Source organism: Dromiciops gliroides, chromosome 1 (genome assembly GCF_019393635.1).
Source record: "Dromiciops gliroides isolate mDroGli1 chromosome 1, mDroGli1.pri, whole genome shotgun sequence".
Taxonomy (NCBI): Eukaryota; Metazoa; Chordata; class Mammalia; order Microbiotheria; family Microbiotheriidae; genus Dromiciops; species Dromiciops gliroides.
The window spans coordinates 494,366,059-494,392,655 of NC_057861.1; the positions used below are offsets into that span (position 1 = coordinate 494,366,059).

The 26,597-nt window shown below is 33.5% G+C and overlaps 1 protein-coding gene across 1 annotated transcript; it reads left to right on the forward strand.

The window, feature by feature from the left end:
- Nucleotides 1-19,507: 19,507 nt before the first annotated feature.
- Nucleotides 19,508-19,834, forward strand: LOC122750788 (coiled-coil-helix-coiled-coil-helix domain-containing protein 2-like). The gene has a single exon (XM_043997610.1). It carries the CDS (start codon nucleotides 19,508-19,510, stop codon nucleotides 19,832-19,834), a length of 327 nt encoding a protein of 108 aa, XP_043853545.1.
- Nucleotides 19,835-26,597: the final 6,763 nt, after the last annotated feature.

The following is a 26,597-nucleotide window of genomic DNA, read 5'->3' on the forward strand; positions in this document are numbered from 1 at the left end:
CTCAAGACTACTTTTTTCCATGTTAATCATCTCTAGTTCCCTTCAAGTTATCCTCCTATGCTATTGAGGTCCTTTACCAATACTAGTTTGTCTGACTTTCTGAAGATATTCTCTAGGTTATCATAAACTAAGCTTCCTTCATAAAATATGGTGCCTGAAATTGAATCTAATATTTTAGGTGTGTTTTCTCACGAGGACAAAGTAAAGTGAGTTGTTTTTTTCTATATGAGCCTGAATACTCTTAAAATGGCCTCAATTCACATTAGTTTTGAAGTTTATTTTTTTCTTTAACATTGAGGAGTCAAAACATATCTCAAATAGATACTAGAAAAAGATAATTTGTTAGAACCAGGACTAATATAAAAGGGAAAGAAGACTGGAATGAGTTTGGGAAACTAAGAAGTCCTCCTAATGACCCCAAGTTTTATATGACACAAAAGTCCATCTTTTAAACACACACAGATACATATATTTACAATCTATATAACATATATATGTATATATTTGTGTGTGTGTGTATATATATATATATATATATATATATATATACACTTATTTGTCTCTATCTCCAAACATATCAATATCTAAATATATGACTCTGTGTGTGTGTGTGTGTGTGTGTGTGTGTGTGTGTGTGTGTGTGTGTGTGTGTGGAGAGGGAGAGGGAGAGAGAGAGAGAATGGAGAATAGAGAGCTGGCCTCAGAGCCAGCAATTCCTGCTCTGACACATACTGCTTACATGACCCTGGAGAAGACACTTCTCACTTCAGTGCTCTAGATAACTTTCCAAGACTATAAATCAAAAAGAAAATGCTAACTTCTATTGGTAGATGAAGTTTTCTCACCTGGTAATGTTCTAAACCAACAAAATCACAGTTCCAGTCCCTCAGTTCCATTTTTTTTGCATTGATGCATTATAAGTCATAGAATATAATGGTCACCAAAGAATTTTGAATTGTGGGTTAGCCAAAAATCAATGAAGAGATGCATATCATATGTGAGTATGCTGCACCATACTACAAATGAAGAATTATATGAGAGAAGTTACATAAAGTATATCATCATCGAGATATAACATCAGAAAAAAGGAGATTGGCCGATTATGAGAGGAGGGAAAAATAAAATGAATAGTTTCTATGCTTTGTGCATATACATTCAAAGAAAAGAAATATAAAATGAAGTTCCCAGAACATTAGCTGGACTGCCTTGTAGGTATTATAGAGGACAAGAATGATAAATGCACAGACTGAGAATGCACATATGAGTTACAAGCTGCACTATTAGAAGGAGAATTCACTTTGATATACTTCAGGGTATACACACACACACACACACACACACACACACACACACACACATATATACTTCAGATCCATCATGGTATCAGAAAGGAAGTAAGATGTCTTGATTCCTTTTCCTAATGTATTTATGATCAATGAATAGTTCAATACATTGCATACTGTTTGCTCTGTAGGTGATGAAATGTAATAATAGGCTGATCTGGTAATTTTTTAGTTTTGCAGAATATAGATATACTTTTATGAAATTCCCTGAATAGCTAAAACTTTCTCTAATTTCTATCATTGACTGTGCAAGTTTAGCTGTACTAATTCAATTACTTTGTAAAAGTCAACAAACCATGAGCACAGTTGGAGCTTATATTCACTGCACCTTTCAGTCAATTGTGTGACTGTAAATATGTGCTCTGCTAAAGAATGTCATCTGTGGAAAACTTTCTGACGCCTTCTCATACCTTCGTCAAGGAATATTCTCAAGAGGAATGTAGATTATTCTCCAAAGATACATATTCTCAGTGTTACAAATTATAATCACTCAACAGCTGCCTATTTTCATAAGATAAAAATTCTCAGAGGTACAACTTACAGTTATAGAGTTAACAGTTACTTATTTTTGTTCAGGGAACAAAAATGTTGCATGTTCCTCTTGAAAATGGACTAGAATTAATGCTTATTCTTCTGTGAGAAGTTGAGTGAAAAATACAAGAAGTCCTAAAAATTAGCAATTATTTTACATCAAAAACCTCATATTTACTTGTGATACAATGTGTAGGATTATATTTCTGTAGATTCACCACTAATTTGTTGGTATTGATTTCTATTATTAGGATACTCATCAAATCAGCAAGAGTTTATTAATTGGCTATTATGTTCTAGGCACTGTAGTAAGTGCTGTAGATACAAAAAGAAAAAAGATCCCATTTCATATTTAAATTTCATTTACAGCCAGGTTGTATGATTTGGGGTAAATCCCTTCTTTTTTTCTGGGCTTTAAGATTGGGAGAAGGGCAAAATATAACTATGTTCCTGTCCCTATTAAAATTTATGATTTTATGATTTATCAAATTCCTGCCTCCTAATCACAAATTAAGCAATCCTGACTGTTAATATTGCAATGTTCCTAAATGAACAAAACCTAATCCTTGGGGTCTACATTTTGCCTTATTTTCTTAGAGAAGTTATAGACTGTCCTTTTGGCACACAGCATGGCTACCTTCTTCTAACTCAATGGATATTAGATAGGGGCATTAATAACTTGAGTCAGGTTACATCCACAAGTGGATTTCAAAGTGAAGGGATAAGCAGTGTTCACCTACATTGGAGTTTTGAAGATAATGTAATAATCACTGCTTATTTTTATTTATTTATCTTTTTGGGTGAGGCAATTGGGGTTAAGTGACTTGCCCAGCATCACACAGCTAGTAAATGTCAAGTGTCTGAGGCCAGATTTGAACTCAGGTCCTCCTGAATCCAAGACTAGTGCTTTATCCACTGTGCCACCTAGCTGCCCCATAATCACTACTTATTAATTCTACTTTGATAGATCTACATTAACACCATCAGAGAGGCCTGACTTTATGCTTAGTTAGGAAATAACATGCACATTTACACACACACACACACATTTACACACACACACACACACACACAAACATCCATGCATGCACACAAGTATTTCCAAAGAAGTTTTTCTCCAAAAGGTCTATGTTGTGTGCAGATAAGAATTGTGTAAGGTACCAAACAAATAGTACTCCTTTCTTCCTATTAAACCAGCCATCTCTTAAACAGTGAGGTATTATATTTGTTTTTTACTTTACACTGTAATTGAACTCACACAGTAAAATTCTCCAGAATAATGTTCAAAAGGCAAATATTGAAAAATACTCCATTATTATAGTTCTTGTCAAATAAGAAGTATTTATTTATTATACTACAAAGTTTTGACAAATGGCATCTCAGTTGTGAAACACTTAAAATAATTTGAAACAATGTATTGTTTTGATTGATTTAATTGACTGTTTGCTTCAGAAAATAACTATCATTGAATGTCATCTGTATTGTCTGTAATTAGAAAATAGTGTGAAAGGCAGTGTGCATAATAGCGAGAGACTTGTTCTAAGAGTAAGAAATGAGTTCAAATTCTACCTCTGATACATGCTAGCTAGCTAAGATACCAGCTAAGTCATTTTATCTTTCCATGCCTTGGGCAATTATTCAAACTGTAAGCTATAGAGTACATGCTAATCCACATTATAATAAGTACAATATTTTTACTAATAAAATTAGAGGTAAAATTTTTTTCTTTAAAGGAAAAAAAAAGAAAAAAGAGAAGAAAATAACAAAGAAAAGTCTTTGAACAAGACCTGATCCAAAATAGCTTTCTAGATAAGGGATACAGATAAAATAATTACATCTAGAATTAGAAAAAAATCTGGGGATTTGGAGGGGGGAAATTTTGTGTTAAATGATTGAGAGATATCTGATTTCTAAAATCTATATTGAATTGGCACAGATCCACAAGACTTAAGAATCATTTTCTAATACACAAGTTCTGAAAAATTTTCAAAGAAATTTCAAAAAGAGAAATGTGGATTATTAACAAGTACTCAAAAGTACAAATCATTAATAATCAGATAAATGAAAACAAAACAACTTTGTGACATAACTACTCACCACTTATTAAATTAGAAAAGTTGGCAAAAGATGGAGAAATACATTGTGCAATGATTGAGTGAACCCAGATTTGTTGACAAATTGTGCGCAGAGCTGTGACTGGGTCCAATTGTTCTAAAGAAAAATTTGGAATTATATAAGTAAAAGTGCATTGACCCAGAATTGCTAGTTTCACATATCCCACTGAGCTTGATGACAGGAAAAAAGATTTATGTGAAGAAATAATAATAGCAGTAGCATTTGTGCTAACAAACACCTGGAAACAAAATATGTGCCCACTATTTGTAGAATGGAATATTAGTGATGAATATAATAATTCAGAGAAACATGGAAGGTCTGCTTAAGGCAGAGAGTGACAAAATAAAATACATAATCTTATGCACAATGACTCAAATAATTTGAAAAATAATGACATTAAATACAATGAAGTAATATTTACTGCTATTTGTCATCATATTATTAACTGGCTTAACTATTTTGGGAAAAGTACTTTGTAAGTTTCAGCATTGTATATGTGTGTGCTAAGTAGGAAATGTCTATTATATCAAAACAATATTTAAATAAAAAAATAAAGCTATAACTCAAAAGGAAATAAAATTGGAATAGTTAGGGTGTCTCCTATAACTCCCTTCTATTTTAGAGCCCTACTTCCTCTTTTCCCTAGCTTCAATATCTCAGTACATTGATACCTTTTTTCCTGATAGCTCAGTACCCTTCCAACATTCGATCCTGTGTTTTCTTCCACCAGCAACATACCAACTTTAAATATTTATATACTTCTCTTCTCTCATTTCCTCCCGTGTGTACTCTCTCATATAAAAATCCATCTTAATTGTGGCAAATATGGGACAAAATTTGTGATTGAGTAACTAAAATACAGATTAGAATATCATGGGTGCAGAAAGTAAAAGATTTGAATGACAAAATGGGAAGAAAGATTTTGATCCCTTCAATTTGTAGGGATCAGCTTGACCTTGAAGAAAGGGAATAATTTCAGTATGCAGAGATATGGGAGAATACATTCAAGGTACATTGGTTGATTAGCTAAAAAATATGGAACCAAGATAGAGCAAAATAAGATCAAAGCACAGAGAATAGATTAGTTTGAACATAACATACAATTAATTAAATGAAATTATAAGAAATGAGACAAATAATGCCCTAAGACATTTCCTGGAGCAGCAGAACCCACAAAAGGAAAGGGTGAACTAATTTTCCATTCTAAGACAATTTAAAAGGTCATCAAGAAATGTCTGTCACACCTGGATGAGAATGGAGCACAACCCAACACAGATCCAGCCACTGAATATCAGGAACAGGTCTTGGGAGCCACTGAGTCAGCAGTGGGAGAAACTGTCTCTGCAACCCTTAGCCTATGGATTGTAAGAGGGTTGAACAATTGGCCACAAAAAGGTACAAAAAACAGAGGAAAATAATATCTTGAAAAGCCAAATTGGCCAGACAGAAAAGGACATACAAAAGCTCACTGAAGAAAATAAATACTTAAAAATTAGAATTGAACGCATGGAACCTAATTACTTTATGGGAAATCAAGAAGTAATAAAACAAAACAAAAAGAATGGGAAAACTAGAAGGCAGTGGAAAAACAACTGACCTGGAGAATAGATTCAGAAGAGAGATAATGAGAAAATGATTGGACTACCTGAAAGCCATGATTAAAAAAAAAAAGAGCATAGACATCATCTTCAAAGAAATTGTCAGGGAAAATTCCCTGATATTCAAGAAACAGAAGGCAAAATAGGAATTCAAAGAATACACTGCTCACCTCCTCAAAGAGATCCCAAAATGAAAAATTCCAGGAATGCTATAGCCAAAATCCATAGCACCCACTTCAAAGAGAAAATATTGCAAACAGCCAGAAAAGACAAAAAATGCAAGTTGTATGGAGCCACAGTCAGGATAACACAAGATTTAGGAGCTTCTACATTAAAAGATAGGAAGTCTTAGAATATTATATTCCAGAGAGCAAAGGAATAGGGATTACAACCAAGAATCACCTACCCAGCAAAAGTGAATATAATAGTTGATGGGAAAAAATGGGCATTCAATGAAAGAGAGGACTTTCAGCCATTCTTGATGATAAGATGATAATATAAATTTGACTTTCAAATACAAGACTCAAGAGAAGGATAAAAAGGAAAAACATGGAAGAGAAATCATAAGAGATATTAAAAGGTTAAACTGTTTATATTCATACATGGGAAGATGTGAGTTGTAATTTATAAGAACTTTCTCATTATTAGGGCAGGTAGATGGAGTATATTTAGACAGAGGGCACAGGTGTGAGTTGAATATGAAGGTATCATATCTTTAAAAATTAAATTAAGGGGTGAGAGAGAAATGCATTGGGGGAAAGGGAAGAGAGAGTTGGAATGGGGTAAATTATCTCACATAAAAGAAGCAAGAAAAAGCTTATACAATGGATGAGAAGGTAGGAGAGGTGCTGGGGAGTGAGTGAACATTTCTCTCATCAGAATTGGCTCAAAGAGGGAATAAAATACAAACTCAGTTGGATATAGAAATCTATCTTAACCTGAAGGAAAGTCAGAGAGGTAGGGGACTAAGGGGGTTGTGGAAAGCAAAACACTTTTTTTGTGGGGCAATGAGAATTAAGTGACTTGCCCAGGATCACTTAGCTAGTAAGTGTCATGTGTCTGAGTGCAGATTTGAACTCAGGTCCTCCTGAATCCAGGGCCTGTGCTTTATCCACTGCACTGCCTCACTGCCCCTTAAAGCAAAACACTTTTAAGGAAAGGAGGGATGAAAGGAGATAGGAAATAGAATTCATGGCATGAAGACTTAATAGAATATAGGGAAATATAGTTAGCAATAGTAAATGTAAAAAAAAAATATTGAAGCTAGTTTCTTTGGTAAAGGCCTTATTTCTGAAACATATAGAGAACTGAGTCAAATGTATTAAAATAAGATCAACTCCCCAAGTGATAAATTATAAAAAAATGTGAACAGTTTTCAGATGAAGTAATAAAAGCTATCTATAGTTTTGTGAATAAAATGCTCTTACACTACAGAATGGGGAGATCAAAGTCAAAACAATTCTGCAGTACTACCTCATACCTATTTGATTGGATAATAGGACAGCGCAGAGGAATGACAAATATTGTAAGGGATGTGGGAAAATGAGACATTAATACACTGTTGGTGGAACTCTAAAATGATTCATCCATCCTGTAGAGTAATTTGGAACATGCCAAAGGGGCATTAAAACCATGCATGCTCTTTTACCTAGGAATACCAATACTCAGTCTGTGTCCAAAAAGAGACAAAAACCAAAAAATTAAAGGACCTTTATGTACAAAAATATTTACAGCAGCTCTTTTCTGGTGGCAAAGAATTAAAAATTCAGGAGATTCCCATCAATTGCAGAATGTGATTATGATGGAATACTATTGTGCTATAAGAAATGATGACCAGAATGCTGTCAGAAAAACCTGGAAAGAATTACATGAGTTGATGCAAAGTGAAGTGTACTATGTACAGAGTAACATCAATAGTGTAAAATGATCAGCTGTGCATGACAGCTGTTCTCAGCAATATAATGATTCAAGAAAACTCTGAAGGACTTATGATGAAAAATGCTATCCATCCTCAGAGAAATACCTGATGGTGTCTGAATACAGATTGGGACATATTTTTTGTTTATTTTTCTTTGTATTTTTGTTTTTTTTCTTTTACAACATGACTAATATGGAAATGTTTTCCATGACTACATAAGTATAACTTATATTGAATTGCTTAATTTCTTAAAGAGGGTCAGAAGGGAAGAATAGAGGGAATTTAGAATATAGTGTTTTTAAAAATGAATTTAAAAATTATTTTCCATGGAATTAGGGAAAAACAAAATACTAAATAAATAATAATTTTAAAAATTACTCTCACATGGGTTTAAATAATGGATTATAGAAGGGATAGACAGAAGATAGAATAGTTAAGAGGTAATTATAATAGTGAACATGTGAGACACAAATTTTGAAGTAAGTTAAAATGGCAAAGAACAGGTAGATGAAACAAAATCAGAGGTGGTGGGAGAAGTATAATAAAATGCAAGAGAGCTAGAAAGTTCTTTAGGACAAAGAAAGTACTTGCATATATAAAATGAGGAAGAGAAATATGCAAATGACTTCATATGATTTTAAAACAAGTGGATGGGTGGCAGCTAGATGGCACAGTAGATAAAGCACCGGCCCTGGATTCAGGAGTACCTGAGTTCAAATCTGGCCTCAGAAACTTGACACTTACTAGCTATGTGACCCTGGGCAAGTCACTTAACCCCTACTGCATAGCCAAAAAAACAAAAAACAAAAAAACAGAAACTATGTAGATGGGATGTTACAGAATTACACAAATCTGAAAATAGAATTGTCATCAGCAAAAATAGGCATACTAGGAAGAGAGATTTGTTTTGGAAGTTTATGGCATCATATATTATCAATGTTGGAAAAAACTTCAGGGGCCAAATATTTAAACTTAAAGATACTGATGAGTGATCCTCAAGTTCCCAGATGAAGAACTCCACTAACAGGGAAATCACTACCTTCTAAAGGAACTTCCCCTCCACATTTTTGGATAATATATCTCTTTTTTACTTTGAGACTATTCACCAATATCTGCCTTTCTGTCTGTCTGTCTGTATGTCATGTGTCTCTCTATAAGAGATGAAATGTATGTGTATCCAGTAGTAAGAATACAGGGTCAAAAATAAGGTCATCTTAAATATTTTTTCTATGTAATTACAAATTTATACCAAGTACATTTGGATCACTTAAAAGTTACTGTGTATTGGTGGCTGTTCTCCCACAGGCTCTCTAATATCTATCATTCTCATTATTCATCACTCTTGCCAGTTAGAATGCTGTTAGGTAAGTTCTCAGTCTTGTAACTGAGACCGTAAACTATTTCAAATTATATGTGTGAGTGTACAATGTATTTGAGATTTACTCAACTTTAGATTGTAATAACATTTTCACTGCAACCATACACTTACATTATATTATGGAAGAGAATATGGAATAAGGGATATTATCAGAAATTGCTATAAAGGGGAAAAAAGGCCTGGAGCCTATCTGAGGAAAGTAAAACAATCCAACACCTCTGTCACTGAAGAAGAAAGTTAACTGGAGACCAGCTGTGGCAAAGAAGTATTTGGCTCTTCACCTGAAGAAATATCACCCTGTTTTACCAAAGCACATTCATGGAAGATTGGTTCCACTCTCAAGTGTAAGTGGCCAGTTATAATTCTACTTGTGACACTAACTACCTTTCTGATGTCACCAACCAGTCTGCCCCCTGTAGATTAGGGATAATGATTGTAAATAGTAGACTACCTCAGTCAGAATGCTGTGAGACTTAATTAGCACTTGTAAAAATACTTTAAAGCCTAAAGGGCTATATATGTGTCATATGCTAAGTAGTGCAGTGATTTAATCAAGAAATGCTTACTTTTAATAAGAAATGAACCAAAATACATCATGAGGTGTGTACTTGTGTATGTATTAAAAAAGAAACCAAAGGGCATTCTCAATACTGCCTGGAAGATTATATCATATGTACGTTTCATTATGTGAGTATGCTTTAAAATTTAATGAAACTTCACAGAAGAGATTAAGTCACTTTGAGCTTTGTGGAACCAAACAGTGCTACCTGACTGTCATGATTACTGTTGGGACTGTATACATGCTCATAGTTTTATAATTACTACCAATGAGAACTTGTATAGACTTTTCCTCCATACTAAATCTTTCAATGTTTACTCTATCATTTAATTAGTAAAATTAATACACTCATAAATATAATTTTATTCCTATCCAAAAGATTTCACTAGCAGAATTTTTTCTTTCATATTTTTTGGAATAACATGCTTTTAAACAAAATAAATTCTCAGTAATTACCACTTTCTAAAGAAAAAAGAACAAGATAGGGTTTAATAAATCTTGGGAATTTAATAAATTATAAGTTCTGTCCTGTTAAAGACTAGTAAAAAGAATAACAAAGAATTGCATTATGTAGAGTAGATACTCTCCTGCATATTTTTTCTTTTAATTAAAGCATTACTTTACTTTTTTTGGTATATGAACTGTATATTCCTATTATAAACATTTTGCATTTTAAATACAAGTTGAATTTAGCAAGATAGGAACAAAATTCTTCTCCTGTGTCCTATTTTGAACTTGCCTCTTTCTATTTTGTATTTCAAAATATTTAATTATTTTCTAAATCTCTAACTCCTTTCTCTTTAACTCCTCAGTCCTTTCCAAATAAAGCACACTTGTAACAAATAAATATAGTCAAAAAGCTACACACACACATTCACTTACTCACTCACATTTGTGTCCAATGGTAGTCACCTCTGGGGGGAAGAAAGACAAAAGAAATTTATTTGATAAATTTATAATATATTTAAAATATATATCAAGTTCTACATAATGGATTTTCAGTTTCATCTACAGTGTTATTTTTATTATTCTACTATGTTATGGACATCCTTTTATTTCCAAAATTAAAAAATAAAATAAAGAAAACTTAAAAAAAAAAGAAAAGTAAATTCACACATTGATTGTACCTGAAAGTATGAATTCCTTTCTGTAGTTCTAGGAATTTACTTGTCTGCCAAAAGCTGCATAATTAGTTCTAGAGTCATACAAATTTCAGTAACTTCTTTGATCATAGTTCTTATGTATCCAAAGGTGTTTTCCTTTATAATTTTTTAGTTATTACATAAATTGTTCGATTTACTCTGAATTGGTTCATAGTAGTTCATCCTGGGTTTATGTGAATTCATCACACTTGTCATATTCTTAAGGATATAATAATATTCTCTTGAATTCATCTGCCACAATTTATTCAGTCATTGCTCAAATGCTCAGGATGGACTAAATTTCCAGTTTGCTACAATAAAAAAGTGTTGTCACAAATATGTATACACACGTGTTCTTTCTCTGTGCCTTTGATCTCTTTGAGGTATATGCCTAGTAGTGGTATTATTGGATCATAGTTATAAAAAATTTAGTTATTTTGGGGAAATGATTAGAATGCTTAGTCCTTGCATGTAGGGATTGTTTTATTCATTATCTCTGTTTCCCCTGTGCTTTTCAGTTAAAAGTTTATTTTCCCCTAATGCATAAAGTACATTAATGTTATGGTCCTCCCATGGCCAGCCTAACAATCACTATCCTCTTGACATTTTGCCATTCTGACAGGTATTAGGTAGAACCTCAGAGTTGTCTGAACATACATTAAAATATATATATATTTAATAGTATTTTTCACATCTTGTATGATTGTTGATAGTTTACATTTCTTCTTTTAAAACTGACTTGTTTATTTTTTTTTTCACCATTTATTAGAGAATGGCTTTTGTTTCTATTTTTTGTCAATTTCATGTATATGTTGATTGATATTTTTATCAGATTAATTTTCAGGGGGAGTTTATTTCCTTTACCATTTTCTCTTGTAATTTTAAGTAAATGCATTTATGTGTACAATTTCTTTTCTTTAATATCATGTAACAAAAATTGTTTACATTGTTTCTTGTAACTACTTCTATTTCCTTTTTTTTTGGCAAAAACTCTTTTTTTTTGTCCTGAGTTGTAAATATATATATATATATATGTATATATATATATATATTTCTGAATTTATATCTATATGTGTGTATCCATTTCTATAACTATCTATACCTAACTAAATATCAATGTATATCTTGGCTAAGATTTTGGGATGTAGTTAGTAATCCAGCTGAACTCTCCCAACATTCCCCTCTAAACATCCTTTATAATTACATGACAAATTGAATTCTGGAGCAGCATGGTAAAAAGAAGGTTAGTGTCAGAAATTTTGCTAACCCAAGACAGCTTGAGATCTTTTGAGGAGAGGTGGGTAACAGGAAGGTGGAAGACAGCCAAGAGAATGGTGGTAACAAAATCAGTGGACATTGCAGGTGGATGAAACAGCACAGCTTTGGGCAATCTCACCTGAGAGATAGTAAAGGTATTAGGAAACTCATCAGAAAGAGATTACTAGGTTACCTGAGTTGGTATTGGACCAGGCTCTGTTTGTAATGTTCATTGCTCAGACATAATTTCAAGTGTCAGTTTCAGGGTATAGAGGAATGTTTACTTCTATGGGGGACAAAGGAAGGCACTGGTAAAATTCCAGGGCAATGAGGTATTTTAATATTTGTAGCTCTAGGGGAGTAATAGCTCTTCCTAGGTAAAGAAGAGAGTGCAGACCAGGAGTGCAGTGACCACACTTCATTTTTAATCATAATTTCTTAGAAGTACTGAAAAATATAGACTCCAAGAACCAGCTCTGAAAAACAGCAATGAACAAAAACCTGAAGCTTGAAAAAATGACACCACCCTCTTAGCCAGGTGAGTAGAAACTGATTTTAAAATAAAGTCTCAGTTTTTAAAAAGGCTGGAAAAATGAGAGGTAACAACTAAAAAGAAATTGACCACAAAAAATTCCTTATGGTAACAGGGAAGATCAAGACACAATTTCATAAGAAGGGAACAACATGAAAATAGCTACAAGCAAAGCTTCAAAGAAAAATTTTAAAATGGGCACCACTAAACAAGAATTTCTCGAAGGGTTAAAGAAAAATAAAGAATGCTAGAGAAAAAAAATGGAAAAATAAATGAGCAATACCAAAACATTATGCACAATTAACAGATTGGCAAAAGAAACACAAAATTTGAAGAAAATGATATTCTAAAAACAGAATTGGCCAAATGGAAAAAAAAAAAAAAAGGTACAAAAGTTCACTGAAGAAAATCATTCCATAAAAAGAATTGGGCAAGTGGAATCTAATGACTTTATGACACATCATGTCTCATAAACAACAAAACAAAACAAAGTCAAAAGAATCAAAGAATAAAGGGGTAGCTAGGTGGCACAGTTGATAAAGCATTGGCCCTGGATTTGGGAGGACCTGAGTTCAAATCCAGCCTCAGACACTTCACACTTGCTACTTGTGTGATCCTGGGAAAGTCAATTAACCCTCATTGCATGCCAAAAAAAAGAATAAAAGAAAATATATTTTTTCAAGAATTGTATTCATTTCCTTATTTCTTATTTATTTTTCAGTTCGATTTATCCAGTTCTAAGAGATGAATGTTAAGGTCCCTCACTACGATAGTTTTATTGTCTATTTCCTCCTGTAACTCATTCAACTTCTCCTTCAGAAATTTTGATCCTATACAATTTGGTGCATATATGTTAAGTATTGATATGACTTTATTCCGGGGTGAAGCAAGTATGCCTATTATCACCTCTGTTATTTAATATTGTATTGGAAATGTTAGCTATAACAATAAGAGAAGAAAAAAGAAATTAAAATAGATAATGAGAAAACAAAATTATCACTCTTTGCAAATGATATGATATTATACTTAGAAAATCCTAGAGAAACAACTAAAAAGCTACTTGAAATCATTAACAACTTTAGTAGAGGTTCAGGATCCAAAATAAATCCACATAAATCATCAGCATTTCTATTTATTACTAATAAAGCCCAGCAACAACAGATAGAGAAATTCCACTTAAAATAGCTATGGCTAATATAAAATATATTGGAGTCTACCTCCCAAGACAAACACAACAAATATATAACCAGAACTACAAAACACTTTTCACAAAAATAAAGTCAGATCTAAACAATTGGAAAAATCTTGCTCATGGGTAGGCAGAGTCAATATAATAAAAATGACACTCCTACCTAAGTTAATTCATTCATTTAGGACTATGCCAATCAAACTATCAAAAAATTTATAGAGCTAGAAAAAATAATAACAAAATTCATCTGGAAAAACAAAAATTCAAGGATATTATGGGAATCAATGAAAAAAAAATACAAAAGAAGGTGGCCTAGCACTACCAGATCTCAAACTGTACTATAAAGAGGTAATTATCAAAACAATCTTACACTGACTAAAAAAATAAAGAGGTAGATCACAGGAATCAAAAAGATAGAAACAACACTATAGTAAATGACTATATAATCTATTATATGATAAACCCAAAGATCCAACCTTTTGGAACAAAAACTCATTATTTAACAAAAACTGGGGGGAAACTGGAAAACATTACGGCAGAAATGAGGTATAGACCAACATCTTAGACCATATACTAAAATAAGGTAAAAATGGGTACATGATTTACAAATAAAGGATGATACCATAAGAAAATTAAGAGTACGGAATGTTCTGTCAGATTAATGGACAGGGGACGTATTTAGGAACAAAGAAGATATAGAGAATAAAATTAAATTTGAAATAGATCATTTTGATTATATAAAATTAAAGAAGCTTTTGCATAAACAAAACTAATGTAACTATGATTACAAGGCACATAGAAACCTGGAAAAAAATTTGAAACAAATATCTCTGATAAAGGCCTCATTTCTCAAATATATAAATAACTGTATCAATTTTTAAAAAATACAAATCATTTCCCAATTGATAAATGGTCAAAGGTTTGGACAGGTAGTTGTCAGACAAAGAAATCAAAGTTATTGATAATAATATGAAAAATGCTCTAGATCATTATTGAGCAGAGAAATGCAAATTAAAACAACTCTGAGATATCACCTTACACTTATTAGAATGGCAAATATAACAAGAATGGAAAATATTGGTTGTTGGAGGGACTGTGGGACTCTAAGCCACTGGTGGAGGAGTTGAGAAAATATTCAACCATTTTGGAGAACAATTTGGAACTATGCCCAAAGGGCTATAGAACTGTGCATACTCTTTGATCCAGCAATACCACTGCTAGGTTTATATCCCAAAGACATCCATAAGAAGAGAAAAAGACCTATTTGTATAAAAATATTTGTAGCAGCTCTTTGTGTGGTGGCTAAAAATTGGAAATCAAAGGAATTCCCATCAACTGGGGAATGACTAAACAAACTGTGGTATATATTGATAATGGAAAATTACTGTGCAGTAAGAAATAATAAACAGGGTGACTAAAAAAAGCTTGAAAAGACATGTATGAAATGACATATTGTGAAGTGAGCAGAACCAAGAGAACACTGTACACAGAGACAGCTACATTGTTCAATGAAGAACTGTGAATGATTTGACTATTCTCAACTATACAATGATCCAAGACAACCCCAAAAGAATATTGATGAAACATACTATACAACTCCAAAGAGAGAACTGAACCATGCTATTTTTCACATTTTTTCATTAAGTAACAAATATAGTGATGTTTTTCATGGTCATATATGTATAACCCATATCAGATTGTTTGCCACCTCATGAAGTGGAGAGAGTAGGGTGGGAAGGAGGGATAGATATTGGAACAGAAAAATATAAATAAAAATGTTTAACCTGAAAAAAAAGAAGGTGGGAAATGGAGTTTGGGGAATGTTATAAGAGATACATATGTATCTATATACACACACATAAATATATATATATATATATATACATACACACACACACACACACACACACACACACACACACACACACACACATATATATATATATATATATATATATATATATATATATATATATAAACTTGGGAAGACTTCCATTAAATTATACAAGGTAAAATGAGCAGATCCAGCAGAACAATCTATGCAATGACAGCAATATTAAAATGATTATCAATTGTGAAAGACTTGGCTACTTTCATGAATATAGTGATACAAGACAATATTTATGTTGTTTTGCTTTGTTTTGTTTAGAATTTCATTTTCCAAATTATATGTAAAAACAAATATTGACATCTATTTTAAAAAACTTTTTGTTCCAATTTCTCTTTCTCCCTTTCACTCCCCACCCCCAAGAACTCAAGCAATTCAATATAAGTTATACATGACTAGTCATGGAAAACATCTCCACATCAGCTAGGTATGAGAGAAAGCAGATAAAAACAAAACTTCAGATTAAGGAATTGTCAAAAAATATGTTTCAATCTGTTTTCAGATACCATCAGTTCTTTCTCTGTAGATGGATTGTGATTTTCATAAGTCCTTCAGAGTTATACTGCATCATTGCCTTGCTGAAAATAACCACATCCTTCCCAGCAGATAATCTTACAATATTGCCATTATTTTGTATATAGTACATTTCACTCTGCTTCAGTTCATGTAGGTCTTTCCAGGTTTTTCTAATAGCATCCTGTTCACCATAACTTGCATGTAGTACCTTAAACTTGACAAAGAATATTCTTAACAATATCCCAGCAAAGTAGGTACCATACGTTTTGCCATTATAATCAATCATCATAACTATTTCCCACTATCCTCTTCCCTTACCATGATATTTACTCTATTTTCTATCTTGTTTTACCCTATTTATCCTCAAAAGTGTTTTGCTTCTGACTGCCCCCTCCCCCTCCTCTGCCCTCCCTTCTTTCACCCTTACCTCCTTATCCTTTTCCCCTCCTACTTTCCTGTAGGGTTAAAGAGATTATTCCTCCCAATTGGGTGTGTATGTTATTCCCTCCTGCCCATTCTGAAGAGATTAAGGTCTTTGAGCTAATTCTGTGTTCTAAAATTTTCTTCCTACCTCCCTCCTCAACCTTCCCTATGAATTCTTGCAATTCAATGTGTCATACATGTGCAGTTATGGAGAACACCTTCACCTTCCTCAAAAGTATTTTGTTTTTTACTGCCCCCTCACCCAATCTGCCATTCCCTCCTTCCCCTCTTCTCCCCTCCTCCTTATGTCCTTCTCCTACCACTTTCCCTCACGGCAAAAATATATTACTATACCCATTTGAGTATGTATGTTATTCCCTCTTTGAGCCAATTCTGATGATAATAAGGTTTACTCACTCTCCCACTCCTTCCCCCACTTCCCCCCCATAAGATATTTTTTGTTTCATTCATGTGTGCTACCTCTCCACAGTCCACCTTTCCCCTTCTCCCTCCCCCAGTGTATTCCTCTTACCCCATAACCCTATTATGAAGATGTCATCATGGATTAGCTACATGCCACAGTGAACAAAGCACCAGCGCTAGACCTAGGAGGCCCTCAGTCCTGGCCCAAGACATAAGACACCCCACCCTGCTTGCCCAACAAGGAACAAGGATAAACCAAAAATAAATGCTTTACAGATATTATCCCTTCATATTCAGTTCAGACCTGTGTCTTCTGTCTAAATGTATTCCTTTCACCTACCCCAATACTGAGAAATTTCTTATGAGTTAGAAGTATTATCAACCCATGTAGGAATGTAAACAGCCTAATCTTCCAATATCCCTCATGATTTCTTCTTCCTGTTTAGCTTTTTAGGCTTCTCTGGGGTCTTGTATTTGAAATTCAACTTTTCTATTCCGTTCAAGATTTTTCATCACAAATTCCTGAAATTCCTCTTTTTCATTGAATCCCCATTTTTTCCTCTGAAAGAATATACACAGTTTTGCTAGGTAGGTGATTCTTGACCACAGTCCCAATTCCTTTGTCCTCAGGAATATCATATTCCATGCCCTCAAGTCCTTTAATGTAGATGCTGCTAGATCTTGTGTTATCCTTACTGAAGCTCCACTGTATTTTAATTTCTTTCATTAGCTGCTTGCCATATTTTCTCCTTGACCTGGTATCTCTGGAATTTGGCAATAATATTCCTGGAGGTTTTCCTTTTGGGATCTCTTTCAGGAGGTGGTTGGTGGATTCTATCAATTTCTATTTTACCTTCTGTTTCCAGAATATCTGTGCAATTTTCCCTCACAATCTCTTGAAAGATCCTGTCTAAACTCTTATTTTGGTCATGGTTTTCAGGTACTCCAATGATTTTCAAATTGTCTTTCCTAGATCTATTTTCCAGGTCACCTATTTTTCCAAGGAGATATTTCATATTGTCCTCTTTTTTTTTATTCATTTGGATTAGCTTCACTGTGTTTTGGTTTCTCATAAAGTCACTAGCTTCCATTTGTTCATCCTAATTCTTAGGCAATCATTTTCTTCAGAGAGGTTTTCTATTTCTTTTCCCATTTGGCTTTTCAAACTTTTGACTTTTTTCTCATGACTCTCCTGCATTACTCTCATTTCTCTCTGCATTCTTTCCTCCACTTCTCTAAATCTTTCTTCTGTCTCTCCTACTTTCTCTTCAATGTCCCTTATTATAACTTCCATGACCTGAGACCAATTCTTATTTTTCTTGCAAGCTTTGGATGTAGGGGCCTTGAGGTTGTTATCCTCTTCTGAGGGTGTGCCTCGAGCTTCCTTGTAACTAAAAAAATTTTTCTATAGTTCTCAACTTTCTTTACTTGCTTATCTTGCTGTATTTTATTTGGCTTTTAACTCCCTCTTACAGTGGGGCCCTACTTCCAAGCTACACTTTTCCAAGCTTCAGAGGGTCCCAGGTGTTTTGGTTTTCGGGAGGGCAGGTTTTTATTTTTCCTGGCCTCATCTTTGGTCTGAAGATAACTTCAATCCCATTTTCTAATTAACCAACCAGCAGAACTTTGTGAGCTGTGGTGGTTCTTAGCTTCTGATAAGCCTGCACCCCTCCATCCCCTGGGCCTCCAACCACTCATGATTTGTTCCTGGTTCCCTACAGACACTCCTGTATTCCTCCCCCTCTTCCCCTTGCCACCCCTTTTAGCCCTCTCACCAGACTGTAAGCTTAGTTCCAGAAGATGCCAGTGTTGCAGCCAATTTGGAGACTTGGGTGTAAGTTCCTCTGGCACAGCTTGACTGAGGTCTGTGTCCCCATGATTGTGGGTTTGGACTCTTCTTGCAGCACAGCATGGCTTGCTTTAATCTGTCTTTGGCTGGAAAATAATATCAGCCTGTCTTTTTGTGGGTTTTGTTGCTCCTGAGTTTATTTTATTGTTTTTTGGGGGTAATTGTGTCAGGAACTCTGTGCACTTAATGTTTTTTTTTTTCCTCCCTCAATTTTGTAGCTTTGACAATTTTGAATTTCTTATGATGAAAAACACTATCTACATCCACAGAGAGAATTGTTGAACTCTGAATTCAAATTGAAGTTCATTATTTTCACTTTAATTTTCTTGTTTTTGTTTTATTCTTGCAACATGGTTAATTGATGTAAATTGATAGCATATTGCTTAACTTCTCAATGACTGGTGGAGTGGCTAGAAGGAGAAAGAGAATTCAACAATCAGTTTTTTAAAGTGTTAAAAATAAATAAATGATCATTTAAAATATTAATTCTGTTCCTCTTTAAATTTTTAAATACTTAGTGAATTTATCCATTTTGTAACATAAGTATTGAAACTATTTCTGACATAATTTTGTCCAATTTTACAGCAGTTTTTAATTAAATAGTGAGTCCTTTTTAAGTCGTTTGTAACCTAGGGATAAACAAACACATTCTACTATTTTTAATTGCTTCTGAATTTGGGGCTCCTATTCTGTTCCATCAATCAACTTTTCTACTTTAAACCAATATCCAATAGTTATGATAGTTATTACACCATGGTAGTAAAGTTTGAAATTGTGATTAATTAAAAATTTTTCATCCTCTCTCCTCTCACTTTTCCCCAGGACCTCTACCTTTAGGAGAGAACTATGCCACAGGACAGGAGCTGGATCTCACTGGTGCCCCCTGCCCCTGCCACTTGTGCAGCCCTGAGGAGAACTTCTCCAACACCAGCACCAGCAGCTCACACTGCAGCAGTACCACCATCATCTCCAGTTGCACTACCCTCTGCTGCTCCCAGGCAGCCAGGATTGATGGCCAAAATGGCTAACACCACAACAGGAGTGGCAGTGGGATCAGTTGTTGGGCATACTATTAGTCACGCCTTTACTGGGAGCTTCAGTGGTAGAAGCAATGCTGAGCCTGCAAGGCCTGACATCACATACCAGGAGCCTCAGAGATCCCAGCCAGGCTAACACCACCACCAGCAGCAGCAGTTTGGCCCCTGCCACTACAAGATGAAGTAGTTCTTAGAGTGTGCCCAGAACCAGGGTGATCTCCAGCTGTGGGAGGGATTTAGTGAGGTGTTGAAGCAGTGCAGGTTTGCAAATGGATTAGCTTAATTGAGACCATCAAACAAAAGAAATGGAAAAATCAACTTGAAGACCAATCTAATTTAATAACTGATAGGGAAATGATAAAGAAAGTTGAGACCACCAAAAAAAATTCCATGTAAAAATTATGGTAGTGATAATGAACATCCTTTACCTACCTCTGATATTATTTTAAAAACCTCTAGTATTTCTCCATTTTAAATATATAGCTCTTGATTTTAAATGTAATCTGTTTATAATATTGAATAAAGGTTCATTTATTCAGATAAAATTTTAAATTTCAGTGTGGCTTGTTTTATTAATATGTTCTGTTGTACTTATCATTTTCCTATAATTTATCCCAGCCTGAAGCCCTGGTATGAATATAATTTAGTGATTTGTGTAATCTTAATATGTAGTTATAGCATCCTTATAGTTAATTGAATGTTTTTACTCTTTCATTATATATTTTTCTATACTTTCTTTCTTTCATTTGATTTCTAGGACCATATTTGTCGAAAAGGAGTACAATAACATTGTAGAACTGAAAAAAAATACCCTTTCCATATTTACCCTAGCAACTGACTTGAGTAAGTTACATAATATTAGCAATTTCCAGTAACATCCTCTCCTCCCTTGCCTTTACCAGTGCCCCTGGTTTAACCATGAACTTCCTTAACATGTTTGTGTAACTATAGCACATGAACCTTTTTCTTAGAAAAAATCCCATCAAATGCATGTTGATTCCATCTTGTTTTTTATCAGCCATTTTAAAACAAATGGCACCTAATGACCTGCAAGATCAGATGAATCAGTTACTGTCCAACAGTCTCTTTTTGGTTATAAAAAAGAAAGGAAAATAGCCACTGAAAGTGGAAGTTTCCACAGTTCTGGTAAAGTTTTCCTTCCTGTCTGGCTAAATGCACAGATTTCCTTACTTTAGGGAGAATAGGTATATTGAGACAATCACATCTTTATCAAATCTATTGTAAATAATAATATACATTTTCTCTAATAAGTACACTATTCTTTTTTTATAACTACCTGCATTTGATAAATAGCTATCTTCCTTTTCTTTATTTTGTATAATGTTACTTTGAATAATGTATCAGAGGTAATCTAAACAATGTATACAAAGAACCTATTATTTTAAAAATACATTTTGTTTCATTATTTCCCAATCACATGTAAAATTTTTAACATTCTTTTTTTTAAATTGAGTTCCAAATTATTGACTTTATCATATTTCCATTTCCTCCTGGATGGATATGATCAATTTTCCTAGATAGGTTATTAGTGGGTTTTTGTTTGTTTGTTTTTGTTTTGTTTTGTAATCCCAGCTATTTTTTTTTCCTTCCAGAATATCATATTCCAAGTCCTTCACTCTTTTAATGTGGAAGCTGTTAAAACTTGTGTGATTCTGGCTATGACTCCATATTTTTTAAGTCTTTCATTCTGCATGCTTGAAATATGTTCTCCTTGACTCAAAGCTTTGGAATTTGTCTACAATATTATGGGGAATTTTCATTTTTGGTTCTCCTTCAGATGGAGATCAGTGGATTATTTCAATGTCTATTTTTGCCTTCTGGTACTAAAATATTAGTGTGTCCTTTTATATTTTCTTGAAATATAATGTCTACTTCATTTTTTAAAAAAATCATGATTTTGTGTGATCCTGGGCAAGTTACTTAACCCCAATTGCCTCACATAATAATAATAATAATAATAATAATAATAATAATAATAATAATAATAAAATCATGAAGGTTATATACTGCAATCATTTAAAATTATTTTTTCTTGATCTTTATCTATGTTAGATGCATTTCCAAAGAGATATTAAACAATTTATTCTATGTTTTGCTTTGTTTTATTGCTTTTTGATGTCTCATGGCATTATTAGCTTCCATTTACCCAATTCAAATTTTTAAAGAATTGTTTTTCTCAATGAGTTTTGTACCTTTTTTCCCCACTTGACCAATTCTGGTTTCTTTCTTTTTTCTTTCTTTCTTTCTCTCTTTCTTTCTGTCTTTCTGTCTTTCTTTTTGTCTGTCTTGTCTTCCTTCCTTCTTCTTTCCTTCCTTCCTTCCTTTGCTATTGTTCTTTTCTTTAGGGATATTTTTGCCTTTTCAAATCATTAGGACAATTGTGTGTGTTTGTGTGTGTGTTTAAGGTGTTATTTTTCCTTAGTATTTTGTGGTCTTTTTTTTTAAACCAAGGAATGAATTCTTTTTTCATAATTTTCTTACTTCAATCTCATTTCTTTTATGTTTTTTGCCATTCATTTCTTTTTTAAATCTTCCTATAATTCTTGTCAAATTATCATTATTTTTCCTTTGATGTTTTTATTGTAGCTGTTTTCAAATCATTGTTTTCTTTTGAATTTGTGGTTTGATTTTCAATGGCTACATAGTCTCTTTATGTGGCAAGGGAGGGGGTGTCGGGGTGGGGGTGTTTGTTATTGTTGTTTAATTTTACAGTTGGATTTTGCTCACCTAGTTGTAGAAAGGCATATATTAAGCTCAAGGCTTTTTTCATCCTGCTGTTTTTAGAACTAGTCCTGGACATCTGGCAGTTTTTGGTACTTCTAAGGTTGTATGATCTGTAGAGAGTTGTGAAGACTGTTCCCTTATCTTACTCTTTCTTTTTTTTTAACCCAGGAAGTATCCCTGCTTCCCTGCAGCACAAGAGTTAACACTGTTAACACTCAGGAACTGAGATCTAGTTCTCTCACCTTCTATGGCCGTAAGCATTGGCTCTCCTCTCTGCCTCAGAACTATGTCCAAAGCCTCTGTTCCTTTGTGACTAATGAAAAGTGCCCCTCCTAGGCATAGAATTGTGACCTAGAACTGGTAATATTATATAGAGTTGCTGCTCAGCTCCAGCTACACCCAGGGCAGCAAATGGTACCCTGTAAGTACTTTCAGATGAGTGTTCTCATCCTCTTACTATCTCTGTGATGAGAGCTCCTGAAGCTCCTGTTGACTCTCCCTTGGCTGCCTCCAAACCCACCACTAGAGCTGCTGCTGTGTGCAAACTGGACTGTCCTTCATCCTGGTATTACAGACCTTTCCTGAGAATCTGATAATCTCTTAAGTTGTCTTAGGCTGGAATATATATATATACATATACATATACATATATATGTGTATGTGTCTGTGTATATGTATATAATATTATATATGAGTGTGTGTGTATCTATGTGTGTGTATATATATGTGTATGTGTGTGTATCTATGTTTGTGTGTGTGTGTGTGTGTATGTGTATGTGTATGTATCATTTATTAATGTTTTTTGGCTCTGCCACTTCAAAATTTGATTTGAGGCATCATTTTTAAGTTCTTTGGAGGTAAATGTTGGGGGAGTTCAGCTATTTTTTTTGTCTCTCCTCTATCATTTTAGCTCTACCACCTTAAGTCTTTGAAAGGCCTTAAAGAATCTTTTACACCAGGATCATTGGAGATGTCTTCCATCTTGAAGTCTATGTCACCCCAGCTGCCTATAGTAAATGGTTACTTTGTTCACTCTTAGCTGACTTTTTATAGCTATTATCTGACCTCCATCTCAAGAACCTAAAATGGTGAGTAATGTCTCTCTTCAGTCCTCCTGAAATTCCATTAAAGTAGAATGTTCAATTTCTTAAATTTTATAAATAATTCATTTAATATTGCAGTCAATTTTCTTTGAATGTTTTAGAGAATGCACTTGTAAATCTGTCTCAGCCTAATATCCCATGCATACACACCAACCTACTGAGCTTATTTATGAATCATTAAATTTATTTTTCTGAGGTTCTATTATGTAATTTCTCTATTTTATCACATTAAACTGGGTATTTTAAATATTTTAAGACAATTCATCTATTTCATTTACTTATCAAAATTTTCTATAAAATTAAGCAAAATGTTTTTGACAATTTCCTTTCATTTCTTAAGAATTGTCCTTTTTAATTATTTTCATTTAAAATGTCAAATTTTATAACAGTCTACCTTATTAAATTAAAGAAACAGTTCTGTTTTCTTTTTTGTTTCCTTTTTGTTTATTTTTACTTTTGTTCATCTCTTACTTGATTTTCAGAGATATTTTTATTTATTTAAAAATATTGATTTTTATCTTTTCCATTTTTAATTGCATACCCAATTCATGAAACTCATTTATCTCTGTGCCTAAAAAGGAATGAATGCAGCTCTCCAACTATGATCATTTTGCAGTCATTTTTTTCCATGTGGTTTGATTAGCTTTTTCATTAAACTTTTAGTTCATACATTTTAAGTATAGCTACAATTTCAATAACAATATTGCTTGGAGCATAACAGATCTTCCTTTTTATCTGTTTTGATCATGTATAATTTTATTCTTGCCTTGTCTAAAATCATGATTGTCACATCTAATTTTTGGATGCTTCTGAATTATAAAAGAAATCTTTCTCTGATCCCTCATTTTAAGTTGATGTGAATTTTATATTTCAAGTGTGTTTCTTGTAAGCAACATATTGTCAGATTCTACTACCAATTTTATCCCATTCATAGTCATACTTATAATTATTGTGCCCTGATTTCCTTCATAATCATTTATTCTTTTTCTTTTGCCACCTGCTCCCTTCTTTAAAAAAATATAACAAAGAAAAAAAGAAAGTGAACAATGTTAATTAACTCTATATACTTCAAATGGACTGATAAAAATCTATGATTCTCCTATCTTCACCCCATATTGTCCCCACTCATTGATTCTTATAATATAGCACCTCTTAATTCTTTCTTTTTGAATTACCCTCAAAAATTGAAGAATTTCATTAGGTGGTTGGGAACTTATAACTATTTTCTTTAGAATTCTGCTTTCCTAGAGGGCAGCTAGGTGGCACAGTGTATAGAGCACTAGTCTTGGATTCAGGAGGACCTGAGTTCAAATGAGGCTTCAGACACTTGACACTTACTAGCTGTATGACCTTGGGCAAGTCACTTAACCCTCATTGCTCCACCAAAAAAAAATAATTCTGCCTTCATTATTAAACTTCCTTCTTCCTTTTCCTTATATCAATATATCTCCAAGAATGATATATTTAATGTTACTGAGAAATTATATAATTTGAATGAATTTATCTGCCAAACTCTTTATGTATCCATCAGTATTTCACTTTATTTTACATAGGATAGATATAAGTGAAGTTGACTAAAACAGCCCAAAAGGAGAAAAAATATGGTTTGATCCGTGTTCATAATCCACAGGTTTTTTTCTGGGGGTTGAGAACATTTTCTATCATGAATTCTTTTATTTTTATTTTTATTTTTTTTAGTGAGGCAATTGGGGTTAAGTGACTTGCCCAAGGTCACACAGCTAGTAAGAGTTAAGTGTTCAAGGTATCATGAATTCTTAATTGTTTTGGATCATTGCACTGCTGAGAAGAGCCAAGTCTATCACCATTGTTCATCACACAGTGTGCTTTTACTGTGTACAGTGTTCTGGTTCTGCTCCTCTCAGTCAGCATCAGTTTTCATAAGTCCTTCCAGGTTTCTTTGAACTCCTCATGCTCATCATTTCTTGGAGCACAATAGTATCCCATTACATTCATATACGCAACTTGTTTAGCTATTCCCCAATAGAAGGGCATTCCATTGATTTCCAGTTCTTTACCACCACTGGTTTAATATTAATGAAATTGTTACTTTGGGGGGCAGCTAGGTGGCACAGTGGATAAAGCACCAGGTTTGGATTCAGGAAGACCTGAGTTTAAATCTAGCTGTGTGACCTTGGGCAAATCACTTGACCCTCAGTGCCACATCACCCCCCAAAAAATTATTACTTTGATCATGATATGGATGTGACTCTGAATCATTCAAAGTTATGATGATGAAAGAAAAGATTTTGAAATTTCTATCAAATTGAGAATGTAATCTGTGTCCCAAAGCCAATGGTATGGGACTCTCTACTAATTGTTAAAGGGAAAGGCCATATAACTGCATGAGGTCAGGGGAATATAGAGAGGGAAAGAGAGAGAGACAGAGAGAGGATTTTAGTTTCCTCATGTTCACATCAAGCTTCCAGTCTTCCAGTATTTTTGGACTTATTGTATGTCCTTGGATTTGAAATTTTAGCCTTCTGAAGTGGGATTTGCCTCTTCCTAAAATTAATTGACATGAAAAAAAATGAATTAAGGCTGGAAGCTTGACAAGAACTTAAGAAGACTGAAGCTCTCTTTTTCTTGTTACCTCCATCCTGCTGCTTACATAGGTGCAGCACATTACTTTCCACCAATAATGAAATAGTCTCATACTAATAAGGGCTTTTGGACTGGAGTTACAAAAAGGATTCTAATACAGACTAATTGATAGAGTGTGTGCTATCTGAAGAACAAAAAACAAATAAGATTGTTGCTAGGATCCTGATATTTGGGTAATGATTCTTTGGTCCTGGGAAAATATAAAAATATAAATAATACAAAACACAAAATTTTCCTCAAAATGATAGTCTTTCCTACTTCAGCAATAGTAAATATGAATTGATGGTAAGAATAACTAAGATTTTTATATGCTTATTTTGTGGCAGGAACTTTACTGAGATCTTCACAATGATCTCAGTTGATCCTCACAATAACCTTGAGCATTAAGTGCTATTCATATCCTCATTTATAAATGAGAAAACTGAGGCA